This window comes from Theropithecus gelada, chromosome 10, assembly GCF_003255815.1.
Source record: "Theropithecus gelada isolate Dixy chromosome 10, Tgel_1.0, whole genome shotgun sequence".
Taxonomy (NCBI): Eukaryota; Metazoa; Chordata; class Mammalia; order Primates; family Cercopithecidae; genus Theropithecus; species Theropithecus gelada.
This window is the reverse complement of record NC_037678.1, coordinates 58,498,222-58,516,538: the sequence shown is the minus strand read 5'-3', so window position 1 is coordinate 58,516,538 and position 18,317 is coordinate 58,498,222. Positions and strand designations below refer to the sequence as shown.

The 18,317-nt window shown below is 48.1% G+C and overlaps 1 protein-coding gene across 1 annotated transcript in view; it reads right to left on the bottom strand.

The window, feature by feature from the left end:
- Positions 1–18,317, bottom strand: part of JPH2 (junctophilin 2) — a 79,473-nt gene that overhangs the window by 38,617 nt on the left and 22,539 nt on the right. The window contains exon 2 of the mRNA XM_025399053.1: positions 8,511–9,300. Within this exon, the coding sequence (XP_025254838.1) occupies positions 8,511–9,300 (790 nt within the window). The remainder of the gene's footprint in view (positions 1–8,510; positions 9,301–18,317) is intronic.

Below are 18,317 nucleotides of genomic sequence, written 5' to 3'. Positions count from 1 at the left end.
CAAAAAGATAAAGTAAATATGGAAAAATTACTAACAATTATTAAATCCAGTTAATGGGTACATGCATGTTCACTGTATCTCTCTATTTATATATATGCTTCATATTTTCCCATAATAAAAAGTCAAAAATGGAAATTTTTATAACAAAATGCAAACATCTAGTTTGTCTTGGAAAATCAAGAGTTGGCTGGGCACAGTGGCTCATGCCTGTAATCCCAGCACTGTGGGAGGTTGAGGAATGTGGATCACCTGAGGTCAGGGGTTCGAGACCAGCCTGGCCAAAATGGAGAAACCCCTCCTCTACTAAAAATACAAAAATTAGTGGGGCGTGGTGGCACATGCCTGTAATGCCAGCTACTCGGGAAGCTGAGGCAGGAGAATCGCTTGAACCTGGGAGGCAGAGGTTGCAGTGAGCCAAGATCACGCCATTGCATTCCAGCCTGGGTGACACAGCAAGACTCTGTCTCAAAAAAAAAAAAAAACAAAGAGAAAGAAAAATCAAGAGTTGTGCTAAGATTGAATTCATGTTTCTCCAGGGCATCCTGGAAGAGGCAGCTCTACCCAAGGAGGCTTGCAGAGACCGAGGAGACCCGGCTCCCATGGTCCCACCACCCTTTAGTCAGTAAGACACAAGCCTGCGGCCTGCCTGGCCCCTGGAACCTTTTAGCTTGTAACGTCAGACCCTCACTCCACCAGGCATTCAAAGCTCGTCCTAACCTGGCCCTAGGCTGCCTTCTCAGCCTCATCTCTAATCTTTCCCCACCCACTCCAGCATTCTGGATGACTCATTGCTCCCAAAATACACCATGCACATTCCTACCTTCATGTCTTTGCACATGCTAGTTCCTCTACCTGGAACGACCTTTCTCTCTCTCTTTTCCACCTGGCAGACTCCCAACCAGAGGTGGCCCCTGCAGGGGGCTTTTCCAGACCTCCTTGGGACTGCTAGTTGCTCTTTCCCTTGGACCCCATCAATTTCAGTTCCTTCCTCCCCCTCCTCCACCACCGACTGTCCAATCCCTGCGTGGCTTCGCCCTCAACATGGGAGTCCCCAGAGGACGCTGCCCACACTGATTCACCACTGGGTGCCCAGCGCCCTGGCACAAGCTGGCACAGGGTAAGTGCTTATTAAAGTTTGTGAAGGAAAACCAACTGAAGGTCAGATCGTGGTTAAGAGCATTCTAGAACCAGGTCACCTGGCTTCAACTCCCAGCTCTGCCATGACTCAGCTGTGCAACCTGTTTGAGAAACAACCTGTCTGTGCCTCAGTTTTTTCATCTGTAAAATGAGAATAACAGTCCTTCCTCACAGCGTTGTTTTTAAGGATTAAATAAATTAATATATCCCCACTAGGCACGGTAGCCCACACCTGTAATCCCAGCTCTTAGGGAGGCTAAGGCAGGAAGATAGCTTGAGCCCAAGAGTGTGAGACCTGCCTGGGCAATATAGCAAGACCTTGTTCTCCACAAAAAAAGGGGGAATAAAAAGTTAACACATGTAAGGTACTTAAAATCATGCCCGGCTCCCAGAAATAAGGACTAGATGAATGCACATTAAATAAAAATTAAATAAGCAGACTCAAAGATGGGCAATTACCAAGACCCTCCCTGAGGCCTAGTCCAGTGTCAGGCCCTCTTCCCTCCAGTGACCTGTGTCCCCCATGGCGTGGAAATGAGTGTTGGCGGTGCAGAGTCACAGCCTGAAGTGACACCAGATCCATTCTGCTCATTAGTTAAGGAAAAGGCCTCTTTAGGTGCCTATGGCTCTTTCATACCGGTCAATCTCTTGCCAATTTCTCTTTTAAACAAAAAGAAAACAAACTTTAGGCTAAGTGCCTTTGGACATCAATAGCTTGACGTGGAACTTGAATAGCATTGTTCTGTTTTCAGAACTTCCTGTGATATTGCTTTCACATTTTCAACAGTGATTAGAAAGTCTTCCTTTTCAATAAATGTACTTACGTATTTTTTAAATAAGTTGATTCGAAGATGAAGATTAAGACAGTAAGTAGAGATGGTGTGTGAATGTAACAAAAACTGGGACCGGGCAGAAGATGAACATTTGGGAAGCACCATTGTAGGGACCGAGAGAGAAGACAGGGCCTTCCCTTGGGGAAATTTCATTCTTCGGTCAGTGCAGATGATACAGGATTGATAATAACAGCTTACACTTCCTTGCATGCTTTCCAAGCACCGGCCCTTTACATGAGCTATTTCTTTTACTCTCTGCAGCACTACTTTCAGGGAGGAGGTAATATAATTCCCATTTGATTAAAGAGGAAAGTGAGCCCAGAGGGATGAGGTACCTTGCCTAAGGTCACACAATGTATAAGAGGCTGAAGCCAGATTCAAACCTAGGTCCATCCAATGCCACTGCCCATGGACCACATGGGTTCCTGCTCACCAGAGAAATTCAGCTCCCAGCAACTCAAAAAACCAACTCTCAGCTATGATCAGCTTCGGAGTTTCCAGAGCCAGCATGGGGAGAAGATGGAGGTCAGGGGCTGAGGGGATAGAAGACAGACAGATGCCACCCTGGTACAAAACCTGAGATGCTCCAAACCTCACACCCTAGGACAGCTGAGAACTCCGGGCCATGCCCTGCCTCTGCCACGGGGGTACAACAGCAAGACCAGGCAACAGCAATGGCAGCTGATGCTTACAGACTGCTTCCTACTTGTCAGCCCTGTGACGTGTGTATATAACCTTCGTTTAGAGGCTCTGCTTTAACCTTGTGAAAACTCTTCGAGGTGGGTCTTTTAGAAATTAGAAATTTTAGAAATTAGAAATTTGAGGTCTAAGGGGCTGAGTCTAAGCCTTACTCTTCACACTCCCTGTGCTCCTTCCAGAAAACAGGCATTTATCAGGGTGTTGGCATGACAACCTGAAAACTTTAGGCGCCTCCCCAAACATACCAGCTTCCCTCCACAATCCAGTATCTATGACCTTAAAAGGTATCACAAAAGAGTTCTTAGCTACAAAATCAGAAGACATAAATCTAGTTCCCTCTTGATCGCTTTGTGGCTATGAGTATATCTAGATCCCTTTCTGCACCTCAGTCTCCCCAACTGCTCAGTGACAGGCTTGGGACTACTCTGAGGGCCCTGAATGGGTCTACAGCAACACTGTTCAATAAAAATATAACACGCATCACATATATAATTTTAAATGTTCTAGTGGCCACATTCAAAAAAGTAAAAAGAAACAGTGCAATTAATTTTAATAATGTATTTTGTCAAACCCGATGTATCTAAAATGTAACCATTTCAATATGTAATCAATATTTTAAAAATCATTAATAGGTTACTTTACATTCTTTTCACACTAAGTATTTGAAATCCAGGATGTTTCACATTTACAGCGCATCTCCACTTGGACCAGCCACATTCCAAGTGCCCAGCAGCCACGTGTGGTGAGTGGCTACCATACTGGACAGCCCAGGTCAAGAATCTTTCTCAATCCATAGCTCATTTTACAGGGAACAGCTGTCTCATCTTTCTCCCTTCTCTTAGGAAAAATGGTCTGATTGTAGCCTCTGGGCTGACGAGTTCCACATCAGCCCGGAGGGAGGAGCTGGAAGCCACAATGGAGAGAAAGCCCGGGCCTGCCTGGGTGTGAAGAGGCTGTGGCTGCTGGGGACGCTTTCTGTCTCTCCATAGCCAGATTACTCACTAAGCCCCAGGGATGGGGAGAGTCCCTGAGGAAGATGGCCACAATCCTGCTTTTCCGCCTGACCCCAAAATTCCCTTAATTGGAAATTCGGTCTGAGCTTGAAACCCATCCAGGCAGCCACCCCCACCACCCATGGCAACATCTCCATGGGCACGCAGGACTCCTGCCTCAGACACACAAGGAATCCAATCCCACAGCAGCACTGCATGCAAGAGGCTGGATCCCAACTTCTCAGTCCCCAGCTCACTTCCCGGCTGTGGGCCTGGCAGCCTTCTCAGCGGGAGCTGGAAACCTCCACAAGCAGGGGCACAGGCATTGGCAGGAAGGACCAGGAGGGCAAGGAAAATAAGGGGGCATCCCTCCTTCTCCCCAAACCTCCACTTCCTCACCTTTGAAATCAAATGTTGTTAGATCGTAGCAATGATTGTCTTTACTGCTGGCTGCCCTGTGCCAAGCATTTTACAGGCATTAGCTCACCTACTCCTTCTAACCACCCTGAGGAAAGAGGATCCCAGGGTCAGAGTGGTAAAGCAGCTTGGGCAAGGTCACACAGCTCTTCAGAAGAGCTGGAGTTCCAATTCATGGCCTTCTGAATCAAGAACCTAAGCTCCTTCCTGCTGTGCTCTGCCTAAGTGGCCCAGGGTGGCCCAGGACAGTCTGGGCTTACACTTGTCATAACCAGATACATTTAGTGTAATTATTTAAAATGTTCCCTTTGGAAGAAGGAGCAAATCTTCCATACAGAAGAATTTTAAATAACATAGGTAGATATTTCCCCCTCCAAAAGGTTCAGCTGAATTCCAGACCCTTCTCCCTCTTGAGTGTGGGCTACACTGAGTGTCTGAATTCCAAAGGATGGAGCAGGAAAAGAGGAAATAGTAACTGTACATCAGAGAAATCTGGCCGACCCACCTTAGCCAAGTGATCAAAGTTAACATCTTCAGTTTATGAGAAACATATCAGACAAACCCAAAATGAGGGACACTCTACCAACTATCTCACCAGTACTCCTCAAAACTGTTGGGCTGGGCGTGCTGGCTCACACCTGTAATACGAGCACTTTGGAAGGCCAAAGCAGGAGGATCACTGGAGGCCAGGAGTTCGAGAACAGCCTGGCCAACATGGCAAGACCCCATCTCTATTAAAAATACAAAAATTAACCAGGTGTGGTGGTGCACACCTGTGGTCCCAGCTACTTTGGTGACTGAGGCACAAGAATCACTTGAACCTCAGGAGACAGAGGTTTCAGTGAGCCAAGATGACGCCACTGCACTACAGCCTGGGCAACACAGCGAGATCCTGCCTCAAAAAAAAAAAGAAAACAACAACAACAGTCAAGGACACACAAAAAAAGCAAAGAATGAGAAACTATCACAGACCAAAGGGAACCAAGGAGACCTGACAACTAAATGCAGTGTATGATCCTTCATGAAATCCTGAAGCAGGAAGAAGACATTCATGGAAAAACTAGTGAAACGCAAACAAAGTCTGGAGTTCAGTGAAGAGTAACGTGCCATGTTGGTTTTGACAAATGTATTATGATAACGTAAGAAGTTAACAATAGGGGAAAATGGGTAGAGTGTATGGGAACTCTTTGTATTCTTTTTGGAACTTTTCTGTAAATCTAAAATTATCCCCACCTGAAAGTTTTATTTTTAAAAAGCGCTCCCTTTTACTCATAGAAGTGTTCAGGTTTAGACAATAAATTATATGAACACCTGGTCATAAGCCTGGTCCTGCCCGTCTTAGACCATTCGTGCCACTTTAACAGGATGCCTGGGACTGGGTCATTTGTAGGGGAATTCTAAGGTCAAGGCACCAATGGGTTCAGTGTCTGGTGAGGCCCTTATCTTCCTCCAAGATGGCACCTTGCACACTACATTCTCCAGAGGGGAGGAAGGCTGGATCCTCACACAGCAGAAGGTGGGAGTGCCAAGAGACAAAAAGGGGTCAAACTCACCCTTTTATAAGGGATTTAATTCCACTCATGAGGATGAATTACCTCTCAAAGATTAGTCTCAGAACTAATCACCTCTCAAAAGTCCCACATCTGAATGTTACAATGACAATTAAATTTCAACATGAGTTTTGGAGGGGATAAACATTCAAACTATAGTCCTCTAACCAAGAAGTTTTCAGAAAATCACCCATACCTTCTGTCCCTTTTAGTGATGCCAACTGCTCACACCTTTATAGCAGTGTGAAGGTTACAAAGTTTAGCATTAGCAAGACGTGCTAGTTAAAGTTTTTGAATCAGAAAGCTAGAGGCTGACATCTGGGTTCTCCCACTTGCTTGCCAGGTAGTCTTGGGCATGTTACATTCGTTCCCTGGGCCTCAGTTTCCACATATGTAAAATGAATTCATAGTATGATGACAATGACGAGTCATATTTATGAAGCCATGTCTGGTGTCCAGCACTGTGGTGGTGACTGTGATGGGCTGCCCAGACTCCCCTTCAGGGCTGACGGACTTATTTTTCCCACTCCCAGCTACTCAGAGAGTTGCCAGCTGTCAGCCCTCTCCAGGGATTGCCCTTGGCTGAAGAGAGCTGTCCAGCCCCAGTCAAGCCTCCTTCTGGAGGGTAGCCTGCATACAAATGCGGAGAGTATAAAAGATCCAGCTCCCTCATCCCAACTTGGGATGACTGTGAAGGTCATCTCCACTGCAGAGCATCCCTTACGGTTGGCTGAGGCTTTCCTGAGACTGCATTGCAACCCAGTGTCTCCCACCGCCCAGTCCGGCCTTCTTCCCCTCCCCACAGTGTTGATCCTGAGAGTGCTCCCTATACATTTCCTGCATGTTAATCTTCATCTCAAAGTCTGCTTCCCAGGGAACTCACCCCACAAGAGGATTGTGAGCCACCTGACCTGTACTGTCTTTCCTAACCCTTAGACCAACTTGTCTTTATAGATGAGATCATTGAGATTAGAGAAGAAAATGGATCTGGCCAAGGACATACAACTAAGAAATGGTGGTGCCACAGATGGAGAAACTGACACTCAGACAGGCCACTGATCTGCCCAGGTCAATGAGCTAAAAAATGGCAGGGCCAGGATTTGGCCATAGGCCTGCTTAACTCTGAAGACCATGTGCCCAGTCTCTGGCCCAGGCCATTTACATCCCCAGGAGAACTGCTAGAGTCCCAGGACAGGTGAGTGCCTTTTACCACCCTCCTGCCAGACCACACTGCTGCTGTCCCTGCAGCTCGCTCCAGATTTGTAAAATGAGAATAAGAATAGTATCTACCTCTCCAGGACCTTGTAAGATTAAATGAGTTAATATAGGTAAAGACCTCAGAAGAGTGACTGGCACATACAGAATCCTATTTAAGCGGTGGGTTAAAAACAAATCATGTAAGTCATGTAAAGCTGCATCTGTGATGCACTCTAAGGACAGAACGGCGGCTGGCGATGGACCTCATCAGCTCTCTAAGGGAGTCGGGCTTGACCTGAGCTCTGAAGGAGGAGTAGAGGTTAAGTGGGTGGCAAAGGAACCAGTATGAACAAAATCTCTGTGACAAGAGGAACTAAAGAAGGAAGAACTAGCATAGAGGGGAGAAATATCCAGGCTCAGGGAAAGAATGATAAGAAATAAGGCTGGGTAGGAGGGTGGGAACCTGATTATAAAAGGCCACTCACTAACTGGGTGATTTTGGACAAGTCACCTTATCTCTCTGAGCTTCACTTAGCTCATCTGCAAAACAGAAATAAACATAGTACCTATCATAAGGTTGTTAAAGGGACTGAGTGAGTCAGTATTTGTGAACCACTTAAAATTGTCTTGTACCTAGTAGGTGCCATAAATGTTTGGAGACAACATTAGAACTTTATCTGAAGTACAATGAGAAGACTTAAAGGGGTTTGAATGTAGATGATAGGGTGGGTGTTTAGTAGATGGGAGGGTGGATGGATGCATGGGCAGATGGATAGGTGGAGGGAGGTGAATGAATAGAAGTTTGGTTGAGTGATAGAGGTGGCTGGCTGGATGGTTGGATGACCGGGTGGATGGGCAGGAGTGGAGGTTGCTCTAATGGACAAAAGTGTCGCTGGGTGGATAAATGGAAGTACTTGAGTGAATGGATGAGTGGCTGGATGTTAAGATGGGTGGCCAGGGAGCTGGAAGCAGCTGAGTGAATGCAGGTGATTGGTGGGTGAGGAGACAGGTGTGTGGATTGAAAGGGTATCTATATGTTTGAATGGGCATCTGGGTAGTTGGATGGGTGGCTGAGTTAATGGATGGATGGTGATTAGCTGGTTGAGTAGGTAAAAGGATGAAAAATTGAGTAGGTTGGATGGAATAGATGAGTAAATTTTTGAGTGAATGGGTGGTTGTTTAGGTAGACGTTAGGCTGTTGTCCAGGTGGATGTTCAGGTGTGACGGGGGACTGGAGGTGGTTGTGTGGGTGGAGGGGTTGTTCAGTGAGTGTTAGAGAAGTTAGTCAATGAAGGAATTGGGTGGATGTCTAGGTGGTTGACTGCGAGGTTGTATGGATAGATGGATGACTGGATGACTGGCTGGGTAAACAGGAAGTAGAATGGGTAGGGGAATGGAGTGGATAACTGGAGAGATGGTTGTTCGGGTGGATATTAGAAAGGTTGGGTGAGTGGTAGGGTTAAGTCAGCGGAGGGGCTGGGTGTAGCTGAGGGATGGATGGATGGATGGATGGGTGAGTGAACAGGAGCCATCAGCTCCCGAAGCGCCTCCAATTAACTCCCTGAAGGTGATGGGGGTAAAAGAAGCAGAATCGGGCTTGGAGACAGGGCCTCCTAGGTTGCCCTGCCCCAAGACCCCCTTCCCCGACGGGAGGCGACCCCTCTCCACCCCCACCGCTGTCCTACCTGGAGGCGGCAATCTCGGCCTTCTGGCGCGCGATGGCAGCGGCGCGCTGGGCGCCCTCCACACTGTGCTCCACTTTCTGGCGAACCTTGTTGCTCTTGAGCTGCAGCATGCGGCGCTTGGTGCCCTTGACCAGCACGTTGTGGCGGTACTTGCCCTCCTCGCGGTGGCCGTCGGGCAGCGTGGTGCAGCCATAGCCGTGGCGCAGGTTGTCTAGCCACTCGCCCTCGTAGCGGAGGCCGCTGGAGCGTTCGCTCACGCCAAAGCCCGAGCGCTTGTCGTTCTTCCACTCGCCCATGTAGGTTTCGGTGGTGGTGGCGTCGATGTCGGCCTCGAAGGGTGTGGCCTCGTCGGCGCCCTCGGCGGCCTCTCCCAGGCTGGTGGTAGACGCGGCGTCGCTGGCGCCCGAGCTGAGGTCGCTCTTAAGGAAGCTGACACGGCTGCGCTGGCTGCCCAGGGACGTGCGCGACTCTGCGCGCCGCAGCTTGCCCAGCAGCGCGCCCCGCTGGAAGAGGCCGCCGCCCTTGGGCGCCCGCGCAGCCGCCTCGGGATTGGCCAGGAGGCTGAGCGCGAAGCCGCCGCGCGGGATGGCGGGCGAGGGCAGCGCGGGGCCGTCGGAGGCCGGCGAGGCTGGCGAGTCCGGGGCCACCGTGCCGTTGCTGTGCTCGCTGCGCAGGGACGACAGCGACGTGCGCAGCGGCGAGCGCACCACCACGGCCATCCCGTAGGGCACGCTCTGGCGCACTCCGTAGCCGTGGCGCATGCCATTGGTGAACTGGCCTTGGTACGTCCCTGCGGGCGAGGAGAGGGCGCGTCAGTAGGCAGAACGACGGATCCCCGCATGTGCACGGTGGCCTGGGAGGGCAAGGGCAGGAGTGGGCAAGGCGGGGTGGGACCAAGAGGCGCACGGCCGTCTGAGGGTCAGAGTGCACAGTGCTATGAGTGTTTGAGTCTGCTAGAGTGTGCAATAACACGAGTGGGTGAGCCAGGAGAAGCTTGCACGATGGTGGGAATATTTATGTTGGTGGGAACACGGCAGGGTCACAAGTCGTGAACGGATAAGCCAGTGAGTTGACATAGTAGTGTGAATGTTGGAGAGCATGGGTTTGTGTGTGTATTTGTGCAAGATCGTGTGTACAAGACACTTGTGGGTATGCATATCGGTGTCTTGTGATTATATAAGATCATGAAGCGGGGGAAGGTGGCTCATGCCTGTAATCTCAGCACTTTGGGAGACAGAGGCGGGTGGATTGCTTGAGCTCAGGAGTTCAAGAACAACCTGGGCAACATGGTGAAACCTCTCTCTACAAAAACATTAGCCAGGTGTGGTGGCATGCACCTGTAGTCCCAGTTACTAGAGAGGCTGAGGTGGGAGGATCACCTGAGCCCTGGAGGTTGAGGCTGCAGTGAGCCATGATTGTGCCACTGCACTCCAACCTGGGCTACAGACTGAGACCTTGTCTCTCTCTCACACACACACACACACACACACACACACACAAATCATGTGTTGCAGGGCAGTGTGTGCACAGTGGGGTGAGTGCCTGAGATCTCATGGAGGTGACATTATGGATGTGTATGAGGTTCTGAGTGTGCAAGGCTATCAGAATGCCAAAGAACAAAGTAATACGTAGCACTCCAGGTTGAGTGTGTGAGGTGATGGGCATCAGTGAAACTGAGACACTGAGACCATATGAGACCATCTGGAGGAAGGCTAGTGGTGTATACAAGGTGTCGGCAACTTAGGCCCTGCATGTACACAAGTCCGTGAGCTCCTGGAATTGAGATGCTTTATGTAAGTAGCCATGCGAGTCTTACGTGCGTGGAGAGGCAGCAGAGAGTAGCGGTTCAGAGCACAGACTACAGAGCCAGGCTCCCTGGGTCCATATCCTGCCCCTGCCCTTACTAGCTATGTGACCTTGGGCAACTGACTTAACCTCCCTGTACCTTAGCTTCCTTATCTGCCAGAGGTAATAACTGCCTCTTACCTCCTAGGGTTTTTTTGAGGTTTAAACGAGTTAATGTCTCCAAAAAACTCTGAAAGCAAAGATACATGTGTGATACTGCGATTCTACAAAATTGTGCTCACGTGTGAGGTCACCTGAGTTGTATGACAGGCTGATACACAGCTGCCAAAATAACTTCATCCTTCACCCCCATCCTGACATGTGGTTCTCCCAGGGCTCATCCAAAACCTTCTCCTATTCTCTCTAGATGATTGCATCATCTAGTGTTTTTAAACTGCCATTTATGTCCCGCTGACCCCATATATCCCCAATCCCTTCCCCTCCCCTCGGTAGCTCCAGATGTCACCTTGGAAATTTGTGTTCCCTTAGATAGTACACAGCCACCTCCAGCTCACATCTCCCCTCACTCACCCCCCACACACCTAGGCCACAGTTATGGTCTTCCTCTCCCACAGGAGTGCTGCTGAAAGGCAGTTCTCTGCCTTCATCTTTGTACCTCTAGCAGGTAGAACAGTACCTGATACATAACGTTCACTGCACCGAAGGCAGAAATTCTGAAGCTTCTTTGTTTTAAACACAAGCTGATACGTTCTCCCTGGTTAACAAAAACCAATAGGTCTTCCTCCTAATAAATGTCCGGGAGCAAGATGGCTGAGTAGACAACCAAGGAAGGCACTCCTGAACTCACCCCAGCAGACCTGCTGTTGCACTGCTCTTCCCTCTTCCTGAAACTTTTCCTCCAGATATCCTTCAAGTCTTTGCTCAATGAGACCTACTTTGACCCCCAGTGATGGCTAATACTGAGTGTCAACTTGATTGGATTGAAGGATGCAAAGTATTGATCCTGGGTGTATCTGTGAGGGTGTTGCCAAAGGAGATTAACATTTGAGTCAGTGGGCTGGGGAAGGTGGACCCACCCTTAATCTGGGTGGGCACCTTCTAACCAGCTGCCAGCAAATATAAAGCAGGCAGAAAAATGTGAAAAGGCTAGACTGGCTTAGCCTCCCAGCCTACATCTTCCTCCCATGCTGGATGCTTCCTGCCCTTGAACATCGGACTCCAAGTTCTTCTGCTTTGGGGCTTGGACTGGCTTCCTTGCTCTTCAGCTTGTGGATAGCCCATTGTGGGACCTTGTGATTGTGTGAGTTAATAATCCTTAATAAACTTTTTGGCTGGGTGCGGTGGCTCACGCCTGTAATCTCAGCACTTTGGGAGGCCGAGATGGGTGGATCACGAGGTCAGGAGATCGAGACCATCCTGGCTAACATGGTGAAACCCCGTCTCTACTAAAAATACAAAAAATTAGACAGGCGTGGTGGCGGGCGCCTGTAGTCCCAGCTACTCTGGAGGCTGAGGCAGGAGAATGGTGTAAACTCGGGAGATAGAGCTTGCAGTGAGCCGAGATGGTGCCACTGCACTCCAGCCTGGGCAACAGAGCGAGACTCCATCTTGAAAAATAAATAAATAAATAAAATAAACTTTCATATACATATGTATCTCCTATTAGATCTGTCTGTCTAGAGAACCCTGACGAAAATACCACCCTGTTTAAAATTGCAATCTGCTTATTTCACATTGTGTGCCTTATCAAAACATCTCATATATCCCATAAATATTTCATATATACATCTATTATGAACCCTCAACATTTCTTCCAAAATTGCAATCTGCCTGCACCCCCACCACCCTGCTCACTTATCTACTTTTCCTTATTTTTCCTGTAGCACATATCACCTTCTAACATACCATATGACTTACTTATTACATTAATTGCTTTTCTCCCTCTGCTAAAATGGAAGCTCCATGAGGGCAGGGATCTTTTCTATTTTGTTCTTGGATGGATTCCAGAACCTGGAACAGTGCCTGGTACACACAGGTGCTCCGTTAATATCTGCAAAATGGCTGACTGACTAAACCTGTTCAAAAATTCCATCTCATTGGGTGACCTTGGCAATTCCTTTTCTTAACGCCTCCATTGTCTGCCTGTCAATGATGTGTTGGGTGAAGAGCTCTCCAAGGCTGGACCTAACTCTGAGATGCTGAGCTTCTAGGAATTGTTGCACTGTGACTCTGGAGGCGAAGGAGGGCACATCTAGATGCTTCCACACTGCCTGGTCCCTCCCAGCACACACACTGAGCTCAAGATCCCACTTCTACCCCACCCTGCCCCTTCTGCATGAAGAGCCCCCATTAAGGATCCAGAACCCCCATTAAGGATCATGTACAATGCTCACTAAACCTCTCGACAGTCCTGTGAGGTGGGTTCCATGATAATGCTCATTTCCAGGAGGATGCTGGTGATATGAGAGGTTAAGCAATTTGACCAAGGAAATGGGATCCAAGCCTAAGTTGGTCTGATGCCACAGTGTATGCTGCGAGCCCATGGCTCTTAATCCTGGTGTGCATTAGAAGCACCAATGAAACTTTAAAAAGAGAACAACTGATCCTTGGGCTTCACCACCATCAATTCCAGTTTATTCTGTTGGAGAAGGTCCCTAGTCCTTCCAGCCCCTCTGGACAGCAAGAAAGAACAGCCAGGAGGGAGAGACACCTGGGCTCTGTTCCCTTCAATGACCAGCCTCAGAAAACCAAGGATCATGGAATATCAGCACTAAAAGGGCTAAAGAGCAATGGAGAGAGACAGAAATGGAGAAGAAAGCATTGTGCATGATCTCATAGAGGAAGAGGCAAATATGACCTCTATTTCATAGGTAGATTGATGTTCAGAGAAGTTATGTGACTTGCCCAACGTCACACAGTGAGAAAGGAGCAGAACTGGGATTTGAACTAAGGTCCAACTTAAGCTAAGGAAGTGGGAAATGGGATTGTGTGGCAGGTGCAATGAACAGAAATATAAGAATGTGGTATAGCAGATGAAAAATGGGAAGTTGGATAAATGGGAAACCAATAGGTCGCATTTCCCAAGCTCATTCACATATGATCCCATTGGATGGAGGCTGAGGACAGAATGGAATGTGGAATCAACCTGGCTTTGAATATCATCTAAGCTGGGGAACCTTGGGCAAGTTCCTTCTTTTGATTCTCAGTTTTGTTTTGTTTTGTTTTGTTTTTGTTTTTATTTTTATTTTTTGAGACGGAGTCTCACTCTGTCGCCCAGGCTTGAGTGCAGTGGCGCCATCTCGGTTCACTGCAAGCTCAGCCTCCCAGGTTCACGCCATTCTCCTGCCTCAGCCTCCAGAGTAGCTGGGACTACGGGCGCCCGCCACCACGCCCAGCTAATTTTTTGTATTTTTAGTAGAGACGGGGTTTCACTGTGTTAGCCAGGATGGTCTCGATCTCCTGACCTCGTGATACGCCCGCCTCGGCCTCCCAAAGTGCTGGGATTACAGGCATGAGCCACCGCGCCCGGCCTTGATTCTCAGTTTTTTTATCTGGAAAATGGAAAAGTAATATCCACTTTCCAGGGGTCTTTTGAGGATTAAAAATGAGACAACAAAAACTGGAAACAACTCAAGTATCAATCAGCTGGTACAAGGATAAACTAACACAGTGAAGTGCTAGGCAGCAGGAAGAGAGAGCAGGCTACTGTTACATACAGCACATGACTGGGTCTCCAAAACATGCTAAATGAACAAAGCTAGAGATGAAAGCTGTGTGATTCCAGTTACATGAAAGTCTCAAAAAAAAAAACAAACCTATAGTGCCAGAAAGTGGATCTGTGGTTGCCAGGGACTGAGTGTGGAAGGAATCGAATGCAGAAGGGCACAGGGAAACTTTCTGAGTTGATGGAAATATTCTGCCTCTTTTTTTCTTTTTTGGTGGGGGAGGGAGGTTGGGGGATGGAGTTTTGCTCTTGTCACCCAGGCTGGAGTGCAATGGGTATGATCTCGGCTCACTGCAACCTCCGCCTCCTGGGTTCAAGTGATTCTCCTGCCTCAGCCTCCCGAGTAGCTGGGATTACAGGCATGCGCCACCACCCCCAGCTAATTTTTGTATTTTTAGTAGAGATAGGGTTTCACCATGTTGGCTAGGCTGGTCTCGAACTCCTGACCTCAGGTGATCCACCCACCTCGGGCTCCCAAAGTGTTGGGATTGCAGGAGTGAGCTACTGCGCCTGGCCAGATGTTCTGCATTTTGATTGTGCTGATGGTTTACACTAGTGTGTACATCTGTCACACCCGTACATTTCAAATGCATTTTATCCTATGGAAATTACACCTTGCTAAAGTTGAGTTTGTAATGTAAATAAATAAATTGTAAAGAAGTTTTTCAGAAAAACAAACACACAAACAAACCCAGCATAGCATTCTGCAAATATCTGTCAGGAAAGTTGTCAGCTGTACTTTCCAAATGAATCCAGAATCCAGCCGCTTCTCACCACCTCCACTTCGACTAGATGGTGGTCTGTGCCACCGTTCTCTCTCACCTGGATTTTCATAGTCACTGCCACACTGGTCTGCTGATTCCACCCGTGCCTCTCTATCCATCCCTAACACAGCAATCAGAGGGATTTTGTTCACATGTATTAAGTTAGATCACGACACTGCACTTTCCCTTCTCACTCAGAAGAAAAGCTGAAGTCCTTAGTGACCCACAGGCCTTACCTGACTTCATCCCCGTCACTCCTCTGTGCTCCTCTCCCTGCATCCTCCCCTTTCCCTCCCTCCACTCTTGCCACAAAGGCTGCTTTGCTGCCACACAGGAGCCATGGAGCCACCTCAGAACCTTGGTATTGCTGTTCCCTCTACCTGTAATGCCCTTCCTCCAGATACCTACATGGTTCACCCTCTTGCCATCTTCAAGCCTTTACTCAAATGTCATCTTCTCAGCAAAGCCACCCGTGACCACCCTATTTAAGATTCAACCCCTGTCCAAGGTCTTCTATCTCCCTTCCTTGCTTTATTTTTCCTAGAGCATATCTAATGCAACACACATTTTGCTTCTTCTTGTGTTATTGACCATCCCCCTCACTGGCATGCGAGCTCCTTAAAGGCAAGGATTATTTTCTTTTTTTATTCACGGTGGTATCCTCAGTGCCTTGAACTGTGCCAAATAGGTACTCAGTAAATATGTGTTGGATGAATGAATGAGTAAATGAACAGCAGGCATTCCACAACTGTTTATTCTCTTCTTTCTGTTTTGTCCATCTGCAAACAGCTCTGTGGAAATAACAGCTCTGGGGAGGTATTTTCTGGTTCCTGTTTTACAGATGAGAAAAAACTAAGGCCTATCAAGGACAAAGGACTCATCCAAGATGACACAGCTAATAAATATGCCAGAGCCAAACTCACATCCATGTCTGGCTATGCTCCTCTACTTCTCAGAAGAAATAAGAAAAAAAAATGAAAGGGGAAAGTGAACAGGCAGAGAGCAGAGAAGATGGTAAACTGGGAGAAAGAGAGAAGAAATCTAATCTCTGGGTTGGACAACTTTATGAAATTAAATCAACCAACCTACCTTTGGCTTCAGTTTGGCATGAGATGGGCTGACGTGGTCCCTTTAAGCCCAAGAAAAACTGAGATTGCAACAGGAGAGCAGCTCTTGGCCACCAGTTGGGAAGGAAACAGTCAGGCTATATTAGGAAACTTACAAGCGAATGGCAAGAGGCACAGACACCCAGGGGAGGCTGGGAGTGACAGGGCCCTGGGAAGGGGAAAAACCGACTCCTGAGGCCACCCCTGGTCCGAATCTCTCCAAGACAGGACAGTTCTCCCTGGGGACAGGAACAATGCATCTGCAAAGGGAGAGAGGGAGGCCCTTGTCCATGGCCACCTGGCTGAGAGGGGCCATCTGCAGAAGGAGGGGCTCCAATACCCTTTGGGCTGCCTCCTCACTGAGCTTTGTAAACCCTGCAGGGCTTCCCACTGCCCCAAAGGAAAGGATCAACATCCCCAACTGCCTACAAAACCTGGCAGGGGCTGCCCCTGCCACCTCCCCTGCCTCATCTTGGACTGCTCACCACTCGCACTTGCCTTCCCACCTTGGGGCCTTTGCACAAGCTTTCCCCATTTTTTTGCGTGCTCTTCTCTTCCTTCTTCCCCTGGCCAACTTCTATTGACAGTTCAAGCTTTGGCTTAAACGTGACTTCATCCAGGAAGATTTCTTGAGTCCCGTTCCCTGAGTGCTGCCAGAAACAGCCACACGTTATCATGTCATCCATTTTTCTTAGCACTTTTCACAGGTGCCATTTGTTCACCGTAAGCCTTCCCTGCTTGTCTTTGACTTCCAAGAGGGAGGAAGCTTTGTCTACCTTATTCTTGCTAAGATTCTGCCATCTAGCACAGTTCCCAGGCCCAAGGAAATCCTTGGTAAGCATCCAGTGATTTTTCGACTCTTTTCCTGAATGACAGTCTTATGTCTTTTGAGGGGCAGGAAACCCATCTCTTTTTCCCTCATGACTCGGTATGCAGTAGGTGCTCAGTAGTGGACAGCAGTGGCTGCCAAGGGTGTTCAGGTCCAGATTCAGCAATTTAAGCCCTAGGAGTTATTGGTGTACACGTAAAATCCTGGTGAAGGCCATAACCATGGCAAAAATAAGGTCCTGTCCCCCGCACAGAACTCCTGAAATTAATAAAACCTAAATACAGCCTTCTTGCAGTTGCTTTTCTGGTGAGTGTAGAATAACAGAGATTTAAATCTAAACTCTGATGTTGAATAGTTCTAAGACATGCATAAACTATTTAAGCCTGCAGAGCCTCAGTTTGTCCTTCTGTAAAATGGAAATTATGATACCTACTTCATCTGGTTGTTCATACAACCCTTTGCATTTGACAAGCTAGATGAAGACCATGCATTCTTTTAGCTAGGTGCTGGGATACAGTCGTGAACTAAGTGGACATGATCCCTGCCAGCAAGGGGCTTAGAGTCTTGTGCCAGGGATAGACTAAATTTCATTAACCAATCACAGAAATAAATGCAGCCACGGCAGTAGTCCAGATGAGAGGTGATGCCCCAGGTCTTGAGTGGCAGGGAGTGGGGAGGGTGGGTTGAAGAGTAAATGAACTATGTGTGAGGCAGCTAGCTCAGTGCCTAGTGTATAGTAAGTGTTCAATAAACCCTAGATTTTTGACAGATCAGAGTCTTTGCCCAGAAAGGATTAACTGGAAAGATGAAAAGGAGCCACAGAAGACAGAGAGAGCTCAAGAAGAAAATGAGACCAGCTCCAATTTTCTGCCCAGGTCCAGTTGTTTGTAAGAAAGCATGTTTGTGCTCTGGAATACTCAGATTTTGCTGGTTGGGGCACACCCCTGACTCAAGGAGAAGGCCTCAGAGTTTCTGACCTTAGGAGGCAGAAAATGTTGGGATCTGTTCATTCACCTCCATGCTCCTAAACACATACTACAGTATAGTTTCTGGCAGCCATATCTACAGTACAAGATCCCCTTTCCTGGAGAGAGATTATGACTTAATTGCTCTGGACATTGGATATTTTTTAAAGTAACCCAGATGATTCTAATGTGCAGGCTGGGTTGGGAGCTGTAAACTCTTCCCATTGGCCTCCCATTAACCAGTATGCTCCATTGCTTCTGTCAAACCTGCTACCTTATCTGGGCACGGTGGCCCACGGCTGTAATCCCAGCACTTTGGGAGGCTGAGGCAGGTGGATCACTTGAGGCCAGGAGTTCGAGACCAGCCTGGCTAACATAGCAAAACTCCGCCCCTATTAGCAATACAAAAATTAGCTAGGGATGGTGGCGCACACCTGTAATCCCAGCTACTCGGGAGGCTGAGGCAGGAGAATCGTTTGAACCCAGGAGGCAGAGGTTGCAGTGAGCCAAGATGGCACCACTGCACTCCAGCCTGGGAGACACAGTGACACTCTTTCTCAAAAAAAATAAAATAAAAACAAAAAAAATAATAAAAATTAAAAACCCTGCTAAC